Here is an 18,615-nt window from a genome sequence, read left to right as displayed (position 1 = left end):
GATGACCTGTTTTCTCTCATCTATGACATCATTTCACAAACAGTTTGAAATTTTGAAAGATCTAATGAGCTTATGTGTAAAGTACTTTGCATCCAAACTTAATATACAGCTATATTATTCAATAGAATGGCAGCAAACTTTGCACCTAAATATAGCATTCTACAGAACTAAATAGGTACCATGGATAAGTTGGAACAGTGTATGCTGCCTCATTAAATTTTCCATAACTTCAGGTATTTATCATAAAATACAAGTATGGATCAGTGACTCACTTCACAGACTCCTGAAACTCCTATACTGAAGGATAAGCCTAGCTCCCCATTTCAGGGATATGAGATCATTCAAACTCAATTTTCCTTGGGATCTTCAAAACCCATGTTCATTCTCTCTTTATTATCTTCACCTCCTCTTTATGTTTAAGAATAAAAGAAGGCCCTTAAACCATTCTGGTCTCTTCAATTCATCACAAAATTTCCTAGGGACATGAATTTTACTCTACTTACTATACTCCTGAATGCAAGTTAGCATTAAAGAAACAACACTCCTTTTCATTACTCCTATTTACAAAATTTGAATAAAGTCTTTTAAATAAGGGGAAAAGAACAATGGGAATAAAAGAAAGGGAAAATTTTTGGTGTCCATTTTAAAAGTTTTAAAAATGTACAAAAATACAATATTAAAACTTTAAGAAATTATAATTTGAGGAAAATAAATGATTCCTTTTTTCCTTCTATTAACTAATCCTCACATTTGTTTCTCTCAACAATGCAAAACCCTCCACCTTAGCAACTGTAACCCTATACTGATGAACTCACTTGCTGAGCACCAGCCTCCCTACCAACTATAAATATCTGCTATTACTCAGTTCTATCAACTAAGCTCACTATACATCTAAGCCATTTGCAGGCATTAACAGGATCAATGAGTACATTATCTCTCTAAAGAGGACATGGGCTGAATGAGAACAAACCTCTTAGTTCTCCAGTGAATACAGAGTCTTAATGGAGTCTGCAACAAACTTGTGCTGGAAAGATTACTTATTGATGAATGATCCCTGTGCCAGTTTGAGAGGATTGATGCACCCTAGAAAACCCATGTTTTAATCCTAATCAATCTTGTGAGAGCAATGGTTTCTTCCAATCCCTACTCATCATTGTAGATTAGAAGCATGATTAGGTTATCATTACAGAGACATGCCTCAATCAATTATGGGTACTAAACTTGATTAGATGGAGATGTGTCTCCACTCATTCTACCTGGGTTTTGATTAGTTTGCTGGAATCCTATATAAGAGGAGACATTTCAGACAGAGTCCCTTTTGAGAACAAGAAGAGAGGTTCAGAACCATAACAGAAGGATGAGAGAACCACAGAGTCTACCAGCCAACAACCATTGGAGATGAAAAAGGAAAATGCCTCCCAGGGAGCTTCATGAAGCAAGAGGCCTGGAAAGAGAGCCAGCAGATGGCACCATGTTTGCCATATGCCCTTCCAGCTGAGAGAGAAATGCTGAATATCATCAGCTTTCTTAAACCAAGGTATCTTTTCCTGGATGTCTGAGAATGGACATTTCCACAGATATATTTTAACTGGACAATTTCACAGCCTTAAAACTGTAAACTAGCAACTTGTTAAATTCCCTCTTTTTAAAAGCCATTGTTTTGATTATGGAATTTTACATCCAGTCAGCTAGCAAACTAGAACAGATTTTGGTATCAGAGAAGTGGGGTGCTACAATTTACAAATACCAAACATATTGGAGTGGCTTTTAAAATGGATAAGAAGATTCTGGAAGAGTTGTGAGCAGCTTGATAGAGAAGGCCTAGAATACTTTGAAGAGACTGTTGGTAAAAATGTGGACTCTAAAGATACTTCTGATAAGGCCTTAGACAGAAATGAGATATGTGTTATTGCAGACTGTAAAGAAGATGTAATCCTTGTTTTAAAATGACAGATAATATGGCACAATTGATCTGTGGATTTGGATGGAAGGCAAATTTTAAAACCCATGAACTTGGCAATTTAGTAGAAGAGATTTCCAAATTAAATGTGGAAAGTGCAATCTAGTTTCTCCACACAGCTTATAGCAAAATGCAACAGGAAAGGGATAAGCTGAAACCTGAATTTTTGGGTACACAGAAACCAGATGCTGATTTTCTGGAAAATTCTGACCTTCTGGAAAGGGGAACTCCAGAGAATAGTGCCCCACATGAAGATCTAACGAAATGTGGAAACTGTCATCCATTTCAGAGACAACCAGGATTGGACATGAAGTTATCCAAGACAGATATGTGGAAACTCCTTATGTCTGATGGACCTGATCTGAGACTATTTTATAGAAAGCCAATGAAAGTGTTGCAGGAGCTGTGTAAAAAGAACCACTGGCAGTCAGAACAGAGAGAGATAGAGAAGGGAAACATTGGAGGAAAAATAACTTCAAAGGTAGACTCATGGAGGCTGAGGTCTGAAGGCAAGACACTCAGGGTAGGACAGTGAACACATCCAAGCATGTGGAGAGGGTGAGTTTGCCCCAGAGAAATAGGATGGGCTTTCTACTTCATTGCAGTGGAAGAGTGGTGATGCCTCAGGCCTTGGAGAGGGTGCAGCACACCCTTTGGGGATTGGGGAGAACAGGGCTGCCACCACATGGAAAGGTTGAGTGTGTACCCTAAAGTTTGCAGTGAGGCTGGGTGTGGCTCTGATGCTTAGAGAGGGTGGAGCTGAGTAAAAGGTGGTCTCTCCAGTGTCTCCCAAAGTTGAATTCAGAAAGGCAAGCATAGGCCTGTAAAAACGGTGGGACTGCTGCTTTCTAAAGCCTCAAAGATAAATGACTCTCAGATTTGAAATCTAATGGAATTTGCCCTATGGTTTTTTGAGCCTGCTTGGGTCCTGTAATCCATATGTTCCTTCCTGCCTATGGAAATGGGTACATATATCCTATGACTGTTCCTCCTTTGTATGTTGGCAGCAAATAACTTGTTTGAGTTTCACAGGTCCAGACCGAGAAGAAAATTTTTCCTTACTACTGTCCATGCCTGTAGCTCACTTTTATGAGACTTTTACTGGTTTTAACCTTGTATTGTATTTGTAATGTCACTGAAATGGTTTAAGGTTCTCTGACATTGTAATGGAATGAATGTATTTTGTATATGGGGAAAACGTGATTTTTAGGGTCCAGAGTGTGAAATGTGCCAGTTTGAAAGGATTTATGTATCCTAGAAAAGCAAAAACCATGTTTTAATCCTAATCAATGTTGTGAGAACAGTTTCTTCTAATCCTTATTCAGTACTACAGGTTGGAAATTTAAACAGCAAACTTGAACAATCACCATCCCAGAGGCCAGGATAAATATAACTTTAGCTCAGATCCTTGAATAGCTTCTAAATGAGATTAGAATATTGTTCCAGTTTGTTAGCTGCCAGAATACAATATCCCAGAAATGGAACAGCTTTTTAAAAGGAGAATTTAATAAATTGCTAGTTTACAGTTCTAAGGCTGTGAAATTGTCTAAATTAAAACAAGTCTATAGAAATGTCCAATCTAATACATCCAGGGAAAGATACCTTGGTTCAAGAAGGTGATGACATTCAGCATTTCTCTCTCAGTTGGTGGGACACTTAGCAAATGTGGCATCTGCTAGCTTTATCTCCAGGCCTCTTGCTTCATGAAACTCCCTGGGAGGCATTTTTCTTCTTCATCTTCAAAGGTCACTGGCTGGTGGACTTTCTGCTTCATGTGACTATGTCACTCTGAAGCATTCCCCCAAATGCTTCTTCTTTTAAAAGATTCCACTAAACTAATCAAGATCTATACAGAATGGGTAGAAACATGTCTCCATCTAATCAAGTATAATACTTACAAATGATTGACCACATCTCCATGAAGATAACCTAATCAAGTTTCCAACCTATAGTGCTGAATAGGGATTAGAAGAAACCATTGCTACTACAATATTGATTAGGATTCAAGCATGGCTTTTCTAGGGCACATAAATCCTTTCAAACTAGCACAAATATCTATGCCCATTTGCTGAAAACACATGGGTAATTTCAGTAAAAAGAAGTATTCCTTACTCACCAGTGCCTGCATGGTCAACAGCTCAGCTGACAATTGTCTTCCTCTGGGTTTACACTCATAACGAGATAAGCACCAGGTAAGCAAAACTGAGAATGTAGAAAGAAGCTATTAGGTTCTGGACTTGTCCTTGACTTTCAGACACAACTCTCATGACTCCTAATCCTCCATCTGGGAAAGAACCCAATCTAATAATCAGGAACATGAAATATGCCCTAAGAGAATAACTTCTTTGTACAGATAAGATGAAAACCATTGAGTTTTATATCTTCATCAGCTCATGGTTTTCAGAGATTTTCCACTCCCTTCCTGACTCAAAACATTTGGTCTCCACATCCAGAGAAATCACTGTGGCTTTTCTCAGCTATCAATATGTCTGACTTCTGAAATATCCAACCCCATCCTTTCAACTCTCAGCACAGTCCTACTTTGCCTTGTAGCTGTCCTTCTGAGGATATTTGTCTGGAATTTTCCTGGTTCTTCCACATTAAATGTCTAATACAATGACTCTCTCAATGCTTACTTATGATCTCATACTGCTGGATTTAGATAATCAAGAAAAATGCATTTTATTATCAAGGACTTGTTCCACTTTGAGGGATCAATGGATGGCTGCTATATTACAAATATAGTCCTGAAAATCCCTTGCATCAAAAAGTAGCATATGCACATGTGTCATAACATCTCACAATCCTGATAGCTTCAGGAGGCTCAAATTAAATAGAATTAAGGATTTGGAATAAAACCCATACCTCACATTGAAATGAGCAAAATGACAGTTGACATCTTATATTATATTAATAGTTTCCAATTGTAACATCTTTCATTTCATAATTTATAGATGTGGGAGATCTTTTATGTTTTAAATTTTTATTAACATTGTTAAAAATTATATAATTATTTCATGGACAAATGATATTTTCCGAAAACAGTCAGATTAACTTATGCATTTGTTCCTAAAATCACATAAACAACATTGTATTAAATGTGTTTGGAGAATTACTTTTATTTAATCTTTAAATTAACATATTAATTAAGGCAGCTTTACCTATTTAACAAATTAAATGAAAAGAGGTTCAGAAACCTTAGAAAACCAGAAATTTTTTAAGGTCTGTAATCTTAAAAAAGTACATGGCTAGAAAAAGACACAGCCAGAGTTTAAATTTTTCCTTCTTGCTTCCCAGTTCAAATTCCTTAAGGCTTACACCATTAACTGAATGCCACCTGTCAATTCAGTAATCAGATGATGCATCTTGTTGTGAAAATCTTCTTTTCATATAGTTTGTTCTCACAATTATGTCCCATGCCCAGGTTCCCCTCCAATGTGAGAACTTTCATAAAACTGAATCCACAACCCAAACATAAATTTTGGCTCACCTGATGTTTACTGTCCAACATAACCTATACTTACTCACATCAATATATATTTACTGAGAACAATATTTCTCATGTCCTCCCTTGTCCCTGCTCCATACAGAGATGACTAAGATGTCAAGCCACGTTTAAACACTGAGTTCCTTTCCTTCAGGTAACTCATAACATTTGTCATTATTCATGTATTAGTTCATTTGTCTGTGCTTGCTACTAGTGTAAATTCATGAATTTATTCCTTGAATGATTTTAGGCAAGTTTCCCTGAGTAATGTACTAATGAATTTTGAATCTAAAAAAAGTGTTTGTCCACTAATAGCTAACTTGACCTCAAATAACCTGGGCCTAAATGCCTGCAGTCAAATTCAATAATTAGGAAGTAAATAAGGACTGTCTTTTTTGGTTAAAATTCTCTTCCTTATGAAACAGAGCCCAAACAGGCCAAAAATGTAAGTAAATCAATACTTACTGATGATGCTGTCATCAAATTGCACACTCAGAGGTTCTTTACCAGTCTAGAAAAAGTAACATTTTCATGGAGGACTCTCCTTTAATGAAGTTGACAGTGTGATCAGTCTCTAATCCAAAACATACTCTCATTAATTCAGATGAGAGATACATATAATTAATACATGCCTTCATTAACACCATCATTACAATCAAATTACATAAACGATGTAGATATTTTTTAGTTCCTCCTAAAATCCAAAAACCAACCTACGTATCTTTTCCCAGAGAAAATACTCTTTAGTGATTTTTATATGCTGTGTGAGTATTCTGGAGAATCTACAGGTAGAAGGGCTCTACTACTGTTCATCTATAAAAGGACTTTAATCAACCATCACTCTCTAAAGATGTGAACATTAATGTAGTCTGTATAAGGTAAATATTTTTGCTAAAAAAATATACTCAAATAAAAATATATTCCTTTTTTTGCATGGGCAGACAAATGTCATATATATGGAATCATACAGAATGAGGCATATTGAATGTGATATCTTTCAGTTAGCATTATGTATTTGAGATCCATAATTACTGTATGTATAATGTTGCTGAGTGGTGCTTCATTGTATGCATGTACCACAGTTTAACCATTCACAAGTTGAAGGATTGTTAATTATTTCCCAATTTGGAGCAATTATGCATAAGGCTGCTATAAACATTTGTATACAGATTTGTTTGTTAACCTATGTTTTCATTTCTTTAAGATAAATGGCTAGGTGTGGAAATTTGGGTCATATGATATCTGTGATATATATATGTTTAATTTTTCAACTATCAGACTTATTCCAAGTTTCTGTACAATTTTGCATTTTTACCAGTGATGTATGAGAGTTTCAGTTGCTTTCCATTTTAGACAAAATTTGGTACTGTGAATTTATTTTAAAAGCCAGTCTAGAGTAGTGCTATGGTGGCTCAGTGACAGAATTTTTGCCTGCCATGCCAGAGGTGTGAGGTTTCCCTTTCATCTGGGAAGTCACATGGTTATGTCTGCTAGCTTTCTCTCCTTGATACTCCTTTCAAATGGATTCTGGATTTCAGAGAGCTTCCCAGGAGGTATTTTCTTTCTGCACAAGTGTTTCTCTCTGTGTTGGCTTTGAAGCATTTTCTAAATTGGTTCTCTCTTAAAAGACTCCAGTAGGTGACCCAGCTTGAATGTATGGAGCCACATCTCCATGGAAACAACTTAATTAAAGGTCCCACCCACAAATGGGTGGCCTAAATCTCCATGGATATACCTCAATAAAAAATAATCCACCCAACAGATGAGTAAAAATTAAAGACATAAATAATTACATAATGGGTGTGATGAGGGGTAAAAAATTTGGGTAGATTGCAATAGTAGTAGTAAATGAGGAGGGGAGGGTAAGGATAAGGAATTTCTAATTTTTTATTTTCATTTCTTTTTCTGAAGTGATGCAGATATTCTAAAACTAAGCATGGTGATGAATACACAACTATATGATGATTAAAAAATTGTTGCAGTGATGCATATATGATGATACTGGGAGCTTTCAATTGTATACTCTGGATAGATGGTATGCTGTGTGACTACATCTCAATAAAATTGTATAAAAAGTGATTCCACCCAAAAATAATGAATCAGGATTAAAGAACATGGTTTTTTGGGGGGTACACAACAATGTCAAAGCAGCAAATCCTACCCTCTGGACCCCAAGGAAAACAAATATTCTTTCCATATATAAAACACATTCATTCTATTACAATATCACAAAGCCTTAAAACATTTTCCTAACAATAAAAAGTCAGAACAAGTAAAAACCTCATCAAATTCAGTTATAGGCAGAGTCTGTCCCAAGGCAAAATTCTCCCCTGGGTCTGGACCTGTAAAAATCAGAACAAGTCATCTGTTGCCAACATTTACAAGAGGCACAGTCATATGGTCAACATTATCATTTCCATTGGGAAGAATTGAAGGAAAACAAAGTTCATTGGCCCAAGCAGCTTCAAAAACCTACAGGGCAAACTACATTAGATTTCAAAGTCTGAGAGGCATTTATCCTCAGGGCTTTAGAAAGCAGCAGTCCCACCCTTTCTGAGAGTAGAAACACTGCCTCTTCAAACACTGAGGTGAAGGGTACAACCTTGGGGGACTTTGGGGAGAGCACCATTTTCTTGTTTTCACACTCAACAAGCTTTGGGAGAGTACCTGGGTTCTCTGCCATCTCTGGAGCACACTCTAAACCCCCTCATAAAAATAGAGGAGCAGCAAGGCTCTCTTCCCAAACCACAAGGAATGAGCTCCACCCTCTCTGAGGCCCAGTCTCTGAAACTCTTCCTGAACATTGAAGCAGAAGACATGCCCTCTGCTTTCAGGGCAAACTCACACTCTCCAACTGCATGGAGGCCTGCTTTTCTGGCCTGAGTTTTCTTGGTTTTAGACCTTAGCTTCCATGGTTCTGCCTTTGAAGATATTTTTCCTTCAATCTGTCCCTTCTATGTCCCTTTCAGTGCAGACTGGCTAGGGAAAGACAACTCTTGTTGATCAACGGTCAACTCTTGTTGATTTTCTAGGCAGAAGAGTGAGATCATACCTATCAGTTGATAGGACTTTCCACAAATCCTCCCTGGGTAATACTTATCAGATGATAGGACTTTCCACAAATCCTCCCTGGATAATCCCATCTCCAACCCTTGCTTTTTCTGTAGTAGCTTACAAGTTCCATGTTTAGTTAAATCCTCACATGAAGCACTATTATCTTGGGTCCCTCTTTCTGGAATCACAGATTTTTCCAGACAATCAATTTCTAATTTCTTTATACACAAGAGTTCAGGTCTTGGCTTATCTCTTTCCTGTCACATTTCACTGTAACCAGCAAGGAGAAACCAGGCAACACTTTCCACATTTGTGTAACTCTTCAGCTAAGTATTCTAGCTTGTGGTTTTTAAATTTTGCCTTCCATTCATAGCCAGAACTCAATGTAGTTAAATTCTCTACCACGTTAAAGCAAGGATCACCTTTCTTCCAGTTTGGAATAACACATATACCAATTCTGTCTAAAAGCTTATCAGAAGTATCTTTCGAGTCCACATTTCTGCCAGTAGTCTCTTTGAACAATGTAAGCCTTCTTTGTAAAGGTTGTCACAAATCTTCCAAAATCTCCTCCATTCCATTTAAAAAGCCATTCAAAAATATTTGGCATTTGACTTCCGGAGAAGATGGTGGCTTAGTAAGATGCACGGATCTTAGTTTCTCCTCCAGGACAGCTACTAGGGGAGTAGAAACAATACAGAACAGCTCCCAAAGCCATGACAGAGATAAAAAAAAGACAGCGTACCCCATCCTGGAACAGCTGGCTGGCTGAGAGAACACGCTCTGGTGAGATCGCCAAGGGGCACGGGCTTCACCGGGTGGGGCGGCAAGCAGCCGGAGCCACTCCCATCCCCCCCGCCAGGCCAGCTGGGAGAATTGGACAGGCGGTCCCCTCAAACCGCGGTGGCTGGCACCCACACCACACGCAGCCCCCGGGAACAACTGAGAGAATTGGATCGGAAATCCCCAGGCCGCGGAGAACGGCGATGGGGGGGCCCCTTCCAAACCCATGACTCCCCAGGAACGTAGACTCTACCGGGCGGGCCGCTGCAGCTGGCGCCCTCCTGCCAAGCTTGGCACCCCGGGCTGACTAGGAAATTCGGACGGGTGCTTTCCTGGGCTGCAGCGGCCAGCAACCCTCCCCGCGTTTAGACCCCGGGCCGGTTGGCATTCTCACAAGCTGCTTCGGCTAGCGAACCTTCCGGACGGCAAGAGTTTTCCAAAGTTAAAAGACCCACAGCACCTTTTACTGGTGGGACCCACAGACAAACGTGTGCCACGAGCGTCACCTACTGGGCAGGATAAGAAAAACAGAACCCAGAGATTTCACAGAAAAATATTACAACCTTGTTGGGTCCAACACCCAGGGAAATCTGACTAAATGCCCAGATGCCAGCAGCAGAAGGTAACGGTCCACGCTCAGAAGATTGAGAATATGGCCCAGTCAAAGGAACAAACCAATAGTTCAAATGAGATACAAGAGCTGAGACAACTAATGCTGAATATACGAATAGAAGAGGGAAACCTCTTCAAAAATGAAATCGATAAATTGAGGGAGGAAATGAAGAGGACATGGGCTGAACATAAATAAGAAATAGAAAAACTGAAAAAACAAATCACAGAACTTATGGAAGTGAAGGATAAAGTAGAAAAGATGGAAAAAACAATGGATACCTACAATGATAGCTTTAAAGAGACAGAAGATAGAATTAGTGATTTGGAGGATGGAACATATGAATCCCAAAAAGAAACAGAAACTATCGGGAAAAGAATGGAAAAATTTGAACAGGGTATCAGGGAACTCAAGGACAATATGAACAACACAAATATACGTGTGGTGGGTGTCCCAGAAGGAGAAGAGAAGGGAAAAGGAGGAGAAAAACTAATGGAAGAAATTATCACTGAAAATTTCCCAACTCTTATGAAAGACCTAAAATTACAGATCCAAGAAGTGCAGCACACCCCAACGAGATTAGACCCAAATAGGTGTTCTCCAAGACACTTACTAGTTAGAATGTCAGAGGTCAAAGAGAAAGAGAGGATCTTGAAAGCAGCAAGAGAAAAACAATCCATCACATACAAGGGAAACCCAATAAGACTATGTGTAGATTTCTCAGCAGAAACCATGGAAGCTAGAAGACAATGGGATGATATATTTAAATTACTAAAAGAGAAAAACTGCCAACCAAGACTCCTATATCCAGCAAAACTATCCTTCAAAAAGGAGGGAGAAATTAAAACATTCTCAGACAAAAAGTCACTGAGAGAATTTGTGACGAAGAGACCAGCTCTGCAAGAAATACTAAAGGGAGCACTAGAGTCAGATACAAAAAGACAGAAGAGAGAGGTATGGAGAAGAGTGTAGAAAGAAGGAAAATCAGATATGATATATATACTACAAAAGGCAAAAATGTTAGAGGAAAATATTATCCAAACAGTAATAACACTAAATGTCAATGGACTGAATTCCCCAATCAAAAGACATAGATTGGCAGAATGGATTAAAAAACAGGATCCTTCTATATGCTGTCTACAGGAAACACATCTGAGACCCAAAGATAAACATAGGTTGAAAGTGAAAGGTTGGGAAAAGATATTTCATGCAAATAACAACCAGAAAAGAGCAGGAGTGGCTACACTAATATCCAACAAATTAGACTTGAAATGTAAAGCAGTTAAAAGAGACAAAGAAGGACACTATATACTAATAAAAGGAACAATTAAACAAGAAGCCATAACAATCATAAATATTTATGCACTGAACCAGAATGCCCCAAAATACATGAGGAATACACTGCAACACTGAAAAGGGAAATAGACTCATATACCATAATAGTTGGAGACTTCAATTCACCACTCTCATCAATGGACAGAACATCTAGACAGAGGATCAATAAAGAAATAGAGAATCTGAATATTACTATAAATGAGCTAGACTTAACAGACATTTATAGGACATTACATCTCACAACAGCAGGATACACCATTTTCTCAAGTGCTCATGGATCATTCTCAAAGATAGACCATATGCTGGGTCACAAAGCAAGTCTTAACAAATTTAAAAAGATCGAAATCATACACAACACTTTCTCGGATCATAAAGGAATGAAGTTGGAAATCAATAATAGGCGGAGTGCCAGAAAATTCCCAAATATGTGGAGGCTCAACAACACACTCCTAAACAACGACTGGGTCAAAGAAGAAATTGCTAGAGAAATTAGCAAATACCTCGAGGCGAATGAAAATGTAAACACAACATATCAAAACTTATGGGACGCAGCAAAGGCAGTGCTAAGAGGGAAATTTATTGCCCTAAATGCCTATATCAGAAAAGAAGAAAAGGCAAAAATGCAGGAATTAACTATCCATTTGGAAGAACTGGAGAAAGAACAGCAAACTAATTCCAAAGCAAGCAAAAGGAAAGAAATAACAAAGATTAGAGCAGAAATAAATGAAATTGAAAACATGAAAACAATAGAGAAAATCAATAAGGCCAGAAGTTGGTTCTATGAGAAAATCAATAAGATTGATGGGCCCTTGGCAAGATTGACAAAAAGAAGAGAGAGGATGCAAATAAATAAGATCAGAAATGGAAGAGGAGACATAACTACTGACCTCACAGAAATAAAGGAGGTAATAACAGGATACTATGAACAACTTTACACTAATAAATACAACAATTTAGAGGAAATGGACGGGTTCCTGGAAAGACATGAACAACCAACTTTGACTCAAGAAGACATAGATGACCTCAACAAACCAATCACAAGTAAAGAAATTGAAGCAGTCATTCAAAAGCTTCCTAAAAAGAAAAGTCCAGGACCAGACAGCTTCACATCTGAATTCTATCAAACATTCCAGAAAGAATTAGTACCAACTCTCCTCAAACTCTTCAAAAAAGTCAAAGCGGAGGGAAAACTACCTAATTCATTCTATGAAGCCAACATCAACCTCATACCAAAACCAGGCAAAGATATTACAAAAAAGAAAACTACAGACCAATTTCTCTAATGAATATAGATGCAAAAATCCTCAATAAAATTCTAGCAAATCATATCCAACAACACATTAAAAGAATTATACATCATGACCAAGTAGGATTCATCCCAGGTATGCAAGGATGGTTCAACATAAGAAAATCAATTAATGTAATACACCATATCAACAAATCAAAGCAGAAAAATCACATGATCATCTCAATTGATGCAGAGAAGGCATTTGACAAGATTCAACATCCTTTCCTGTTGAAAACACTTCAAAGGATAGGAATACAAGGGAACTTCCTTAAAATGATAGAGGGAACATATGAAAAACCCACAGCTAATATCATCCTCAATCGGGAAAAATTGAAAACTTTCCCCCTAAGATCAGGAACAAGACAAGGATGTCCACTATCACCACTATTATTCAACATTGTGTTGGAGGTTCTAGTCAGAGCAATTAGACAAGAAAAAGAAATACAATGCATCAAAATAGGAAAGGAAGAAGTAAAACTATCACTGTTTGCAGACGATATGATACTATACATCAAAAATCCGGAAAAATCCACAACGAAACTACTAGAGCTAATAAATGAGTACAGAAAAGTAGCAGGTTACAAGATCAACATTCAAAAATCTGTAGCATTTCTATACACTAGCAATGAACAAGCGGAGGGTGAAATCAAGAAACGAATCCCATTTACAATTGCAACTAAAAGAATAAAATACCTAGGAATAAATTTAACTAAAGAGACAAAAAACCTATATAAAGAAAACTACAAAAAACTGCTAAAAGAAATCACAGAAGACCTAAATAGATGGAAGGGCATACCGTGTTCATGGATTGGAAGACAAAATATAGTTAAGATGTCAATCCTACCTAAATTGATTTACAGATTCAATGCAATACCAATCAAAATCCCAACAACGTATTTTTCAGAAATAGAAAAACCAATAAGCAAATTTATCTGGAAGGGCAGGGTGCCCCGAATTGCTAAAAACATCTTGAGGAAAAAAAACGAAGCTGGAGGTCTTGCACTGCCTGACTTTATGGCATATTATGAAGCCACAGTGGTCAAAACAGCATGGTATTGGCATAAAGATAGATATATCGACCAATGGAATTGAATAGAGTGCTCAGATACAGACCCTCTCATCTATGGACATTTGATCTTTGATAAGGCAGTCAAGCCAACTCACCTGGGACAGAACAGTCTCTTCAACAAATGGTGTCTAGAGAACTGGATATCCATATGCAAAAGAATGAAAGACCCATATCTCACACCCTACACAAAAGTTAACTCAAAATGGATCAAAGATCTTAACATTAGGTCTAAGGCCATAAAACAGTTAGAGGAAAATGTAGGGAGATATCTTATGAATCTTACAATTGGAGGCGGTTTTATGGTCCTTAAACCTAAAGCAAGAGCACTGAAGAAGGAAGGAAATAAATGGGAACTCCTCAAAATTAAACACTTTTGTGCATCAAAGAACTTCATCAGGAAACTAGAAAGACAGCCTACACAATGGGAATCAATATTTGAAAATGACATATCAGATAAAGGTCTAGTATCCAGAATTTATAAAGAGATTGTTCAACTCAACAACAAAAAGACAGCCAACCCAATTACAAATGGGAAAAAGACTTGAACAGACACCTCTCAGAGGAGGAAATACAAATGGCCAAAAGGCACATGAAGAGATGCTCAATGTCCCTGGCCATTAGAGAAATGCAAATCAAAACCACAATGAGATATCTTCTCACACCCACCAGAATGGCCATTATCAACAAAACAGAAAATGACAAGTGCTGGAGAGGATGCGGAGAAAGAGGCACACTTATCCACTGTTGGTGGGAATGTCAAAGGGTGCAACCACTGTGGAAGGCAGTTTGGCGGTTCCTCAAAAAGCTAAATATAGAATTGCCATACGACCCAGCAATGCCATTGCTGGGAATCTACTCAAAGGAATTAAGGGCAAAAACTCAAATGGACATTTACACACCAATGTTTATAGCAGCATTATTTACAATTGCAAAGAGATGGAAACAGCCAAAATGTCCATCAACAGACGAGTGGCTAAACAAACTGTGGTATATACATATGATGGAATATTATGCTGCTTTAAGGCAGGATAAACTTATGAAGCATGTAATAACATGGATGGACCTAGAGAACATTATGCTGAGTGAGTCTAGCCAAAAACTAAAAGACAAATACTGTATGCTCCCAATGATGTGAATCGACACTCGAGAATAAACATGGAATATGTCATTGGTAACAGAGTCCAGCAGGAGTTAGAAACAGGGTAAGATAATGGGTAATTGGAGTTGATGGGATACAGACTGTGCAATAGGACTAGATACAAAAACTCAAAATTGGACAGCACAATAATACCTAATTGTAAAGTAATCATGTTAAAACACTGAATGAAGCTGCATCCGAGCTATAGGTTTTTGTTTTGTTTTGTTCTTACTATTATTACTTTTATTTTTTTTCTCTATATTAACATTCTATATCTTTTTCGGGTATATTGCTAGTTCTTCTAAACTGATGCAAGTGTACTAAGAAATGATGATCATGCATCTATGTGATGATGTTAAGAATTACTGATTGCGTATGTAGAATGGTATGATTTCTTAAAAAAAAATGGACAGCACAATACTACCTAATTGTAATGTAATTATGTTAAAACACTGAATGAAGCTGCATCTGAGCTATAATTGTTTTTTTCTTATATATTTTTATATTTTTTATTTTTATTTTTATTTTTTTTCTATATTATCATTTTATTTCTTTTTCTGTTGTCTTGCTATTTCTTTTTCTAAATCAATGCATATGTACTAAGAAATGATGATCATACATCTATGTGATGATATTAAGAATTACTGATTGCATATGTAGAATGGAATGATTTCTAAATGTTGTGTTAATTTTTTTAATTAATAAAAAAAGATTAAAAAAATATTTGGCATTTGCAAACCACTTCTGTCTACATCTCTTCTACCAATATCTGTTTTAGTTTGTTAATTGTGCTTGAAATGCAATATACCAGAAGTGGTTTCGATTTTATAAAGATAATTTATTAATTTACAAGACTATTGTTCATGGCCATAAAATGACCAAACTAAGGCATCCAGAGAAAGATCTCTTGACTCAAGAAAGGGCTTATGATATTCAGGGTTTCTCTGTCAGCTGGGAAGGCAGTTGGTGATGTCTGCTAGGTTTCTTTCCTGAGGCACACAAGAGTTTAAAACTGGCAAAGAGGCAATTCATTGCCGTTTTCCAATTTGAAAAAGAAGCAATTAAATTTATGTAGTTCTACAAACATGAAGCATATGGTTCAATGTATTAATACATTATGTGCCAAATTAATGTGATTAAATTTTGCCCAATGTTCACACCAAATACACTGACAACATTGATAAATTGATTCTAATATTAACTTTAAAGACACAAGGTCAAGAATGCTGCCGCTGATCTCTTTGCTTTAGTCCCACTTAGGCACTTCTTACTATTTATGATCAGGGCTTAATAGGCAAGAATAGGGATCACTATTTTGGCTAGTGTGATTAATTTAAAGGTATACTGTTATGTTACATGAGGAAAGAAGAATATGTTTGGCACCTACATGATTTACTTAGGTACCTCTCTATATTCACCTGTCAAACTTGTTAATAAATGGAAAATTGAGCAAACCCTGCCTGAGCAAGGCATTGTGACAAAGAGATCTGACCCATCAAGGATAAGGCCTGAGACAGAAAGAGGTGCCATGTGGTGGTGAGGGAAATCTAGAATGCACAAGGTAGAAGGATACTGATTGGCCCAAAGAATACCTGAAGCCATGTTAGCATTACATGTAAATGTACTTCCTCTTGCAGATTCCTTCTGGAAGAGAGGCCTGGGGGAACAGCTCCCTGAATAAAGATAGATCCAAGTGAGATAGGAGATGAACTGGATGGACATGTAAATGGTCCACCAAGATCCTTCTTATGTAAAAAATTTCCTGCTTAGATTCTGAGTGTTATCAACACTCTGACAATGTCCTTTATTGGTTTGGATATTTGAGGATTGCCTCACCTGCAGAAAACCACATTCCATAGGGTCACACATTCCCAGGGTGATTAATGGAGATCAGGTTATATACTTATGGCCATTCTAGTTCAGTTAAGAATGCATGTACTGGGCCATGTCAGTAATAAGTTTGCTTTGCAGATTCAATTTTCCCTCTGCCCAGGATTTCTTTCTCACCTTTCCTTTCCACTACATTTATCCTAAGAGCACTTCCAAATAAATATCCTACATATTAGGTTCTGGGAATCTAACCTGTGAGAACAGTCAAAATTGTCTGGAGAAAAAAGATTTCATAAGCAGGAATTACTCAAATTCTGCTGAGGATGAAATAAGATGAGGGCTGAAAAATCTCATAAGACTGCTATATTGATGAAAATATTACTGTCATCAAGACTGATGTCCATGAATTAATGTGAATAAAGACTCAGATTGGAAAGGGTGAGAAAAGTGGGATGAGGAGAGGATCCGATGTATAGACTCTGCTCTCAACTTACACTGAAAAGTACATGAGAGGTCAGCAGCTGTAAATAAAAGTTCAAACGTGTTTTAATGGCTCATCAAGTTTTGGAATGGAAGATTTTAGAACATGTCGAATTTCAAAGATTTTAGATGGAGTAGATGCTAAGATAAAATATTATTTATAAATAATGATATAAAATTCATGATACTTTAGCAAGGGATGGGAATCAAACACAAAGTTAGAGGTAAAGAAGTCAAGTGCGATAAAGGATGATGCCTCAGCTTCTATGGAGAGATGCCAGCAGAAGAATATTTTCAAATTTAATGCTCAAAATACCTACCTCAAAAGTACCTACATTGTTTCTCAAACAGATTTCAAATGAGCTGCTGAATTTGAGTGGAAAGGTAAGAATGTGGAGATTCATAGACATGGCAAGGGTGTAAAAGAGTATTTAATTAGCCTGGGGAATGGAACTGACATGGAAGACCTAATGGGATTGCCTGAAATTTTTGAGAAATGCCCCAGATAACCTGGTGTCACAGCCTCATATACAGGGGAATAATTACAATGTAACTTAGTAAAAGAGTTTCCTCCTGGGAACCAGAAACTTCAATGTATAAGGGCCTATCTCTGCAGTAAAAATTGTTTCTGAGGGCCATTACAACTTCGAAACCTTCAGTATGCCACTTAGGGCCCTCAATAACTGGCAGTTGTTACAGGGGGTTTCAGACACTTAATGCTAAGATACACCAGAAATAGGCATGCTACTAAACAGCAAAGGAATTTTAAGACTGAGTTTATCTGAAGGCCAGGACTGAAGATAATGATCCCTGTGGCCAAATGGAACTCATGCTTATAGAGCCCCAGGATAAATTCAAGCATCACTAAACGTGACCTATTTGTGCCAAGGAAAACTAATTTCTTCATCTGAAAAATGTAGGTGATATTTTAACCAACTTCTTATTCTGAACGGTAAAATAAATAGTTGATGTAGACTGTTTTGAAGTAAGCCCAATAAAGATATTCAATTAACATGTTAATTTATAATAGCAACAATGTATTATTATTTAAATTTTGGACAAATAATTTTTTCTGAGTTCAGGGAGTGATCATTCAGACCCTCTTTATGAGAAGTATGAGGTTTGAGTCTAATATATTGTATCAAATTAGAAAACGTTGAATTCAGTTTGAACAGAATTATGTGAGAATCCTGATTAAAATATATGAAATCATAGGCAACAGAACAATCCTTAAAGAGGAAAAGGAAAATTCATAATTTTTCAAAAGTTTGAAATAGTATCAAAGGTCTTCAAGTCAATGATATATTCCTTGAAAGAATAATTCTAACAAGATTAAAAACCTCATGGGAGGAATTCAGAAAATGTCAATATTATTCTGATAAATTCTACAAAGTTGAAAAATCTGAAGTTTATTAAAATAGCTAACAAGGGATAATCACAATAGAAGTCTATAGTTTAAACTAAGTAATCAAACCAATATTCTTAATTATTTTAGATATGAAGCCTGGAAATAATTTTAATAAAATAGAACATCTTTTAACTCATTTAATGGGTCCCCAAAGAGCATGAGACAAGAATATGCTT

At 37.0% G+C, this 18,615-nt stretch overlaps 1 protein-coding gene across 1 annotated transcript in view; it reads right to left on the bottom strand.

Moving 5' to 3' along the window:
- Positions 1–18,615, bottom strand: part of LOC143656893 (uncharacterized) — a 65,086-nt gene that overhangs the window by 14,299 nt on the left and 32,172 nt on the right. The window contains exons 3-4 of the mRNA XM_077128644.1: positions 5,913–5,958; positions 4,077–4,162 (exon numbers count right to left, since the gene is read on the bottom strand). Of these exons, the coding sequence (XP_076984759.1) occupies positions 4,077–4,088 (12 nt within the window). The 5' untranslated portion in view covers positions 4,089–4,162; positions 5,913–5,958. The remainder of the gene's footprint in view (positions 1–4,076; positions 4,163–5,912; positions 5,959–18,615) is intronic.

Source organism: Tamandua tetradactyla, chromosome 15 (assembly GCF_023851605.1).
Source record: "Tamandua tetradactyla isolate mTamTet1 chromosome 15, mTamTet1.pri, whole genome shotgun sequence".
Classification (NCBI taxonomy): domain Eukaryota; kingdom Metazoa; phylum Chordata; class Mammalia; order Pilosa; family Myrmecophagidae; genus Tamandua; species Tamandua tetradactyla.
Note: the sequence above shows the minus strand (reverse complement) of the source record. Positions and strands in the feature narration are given on the sequence as shown.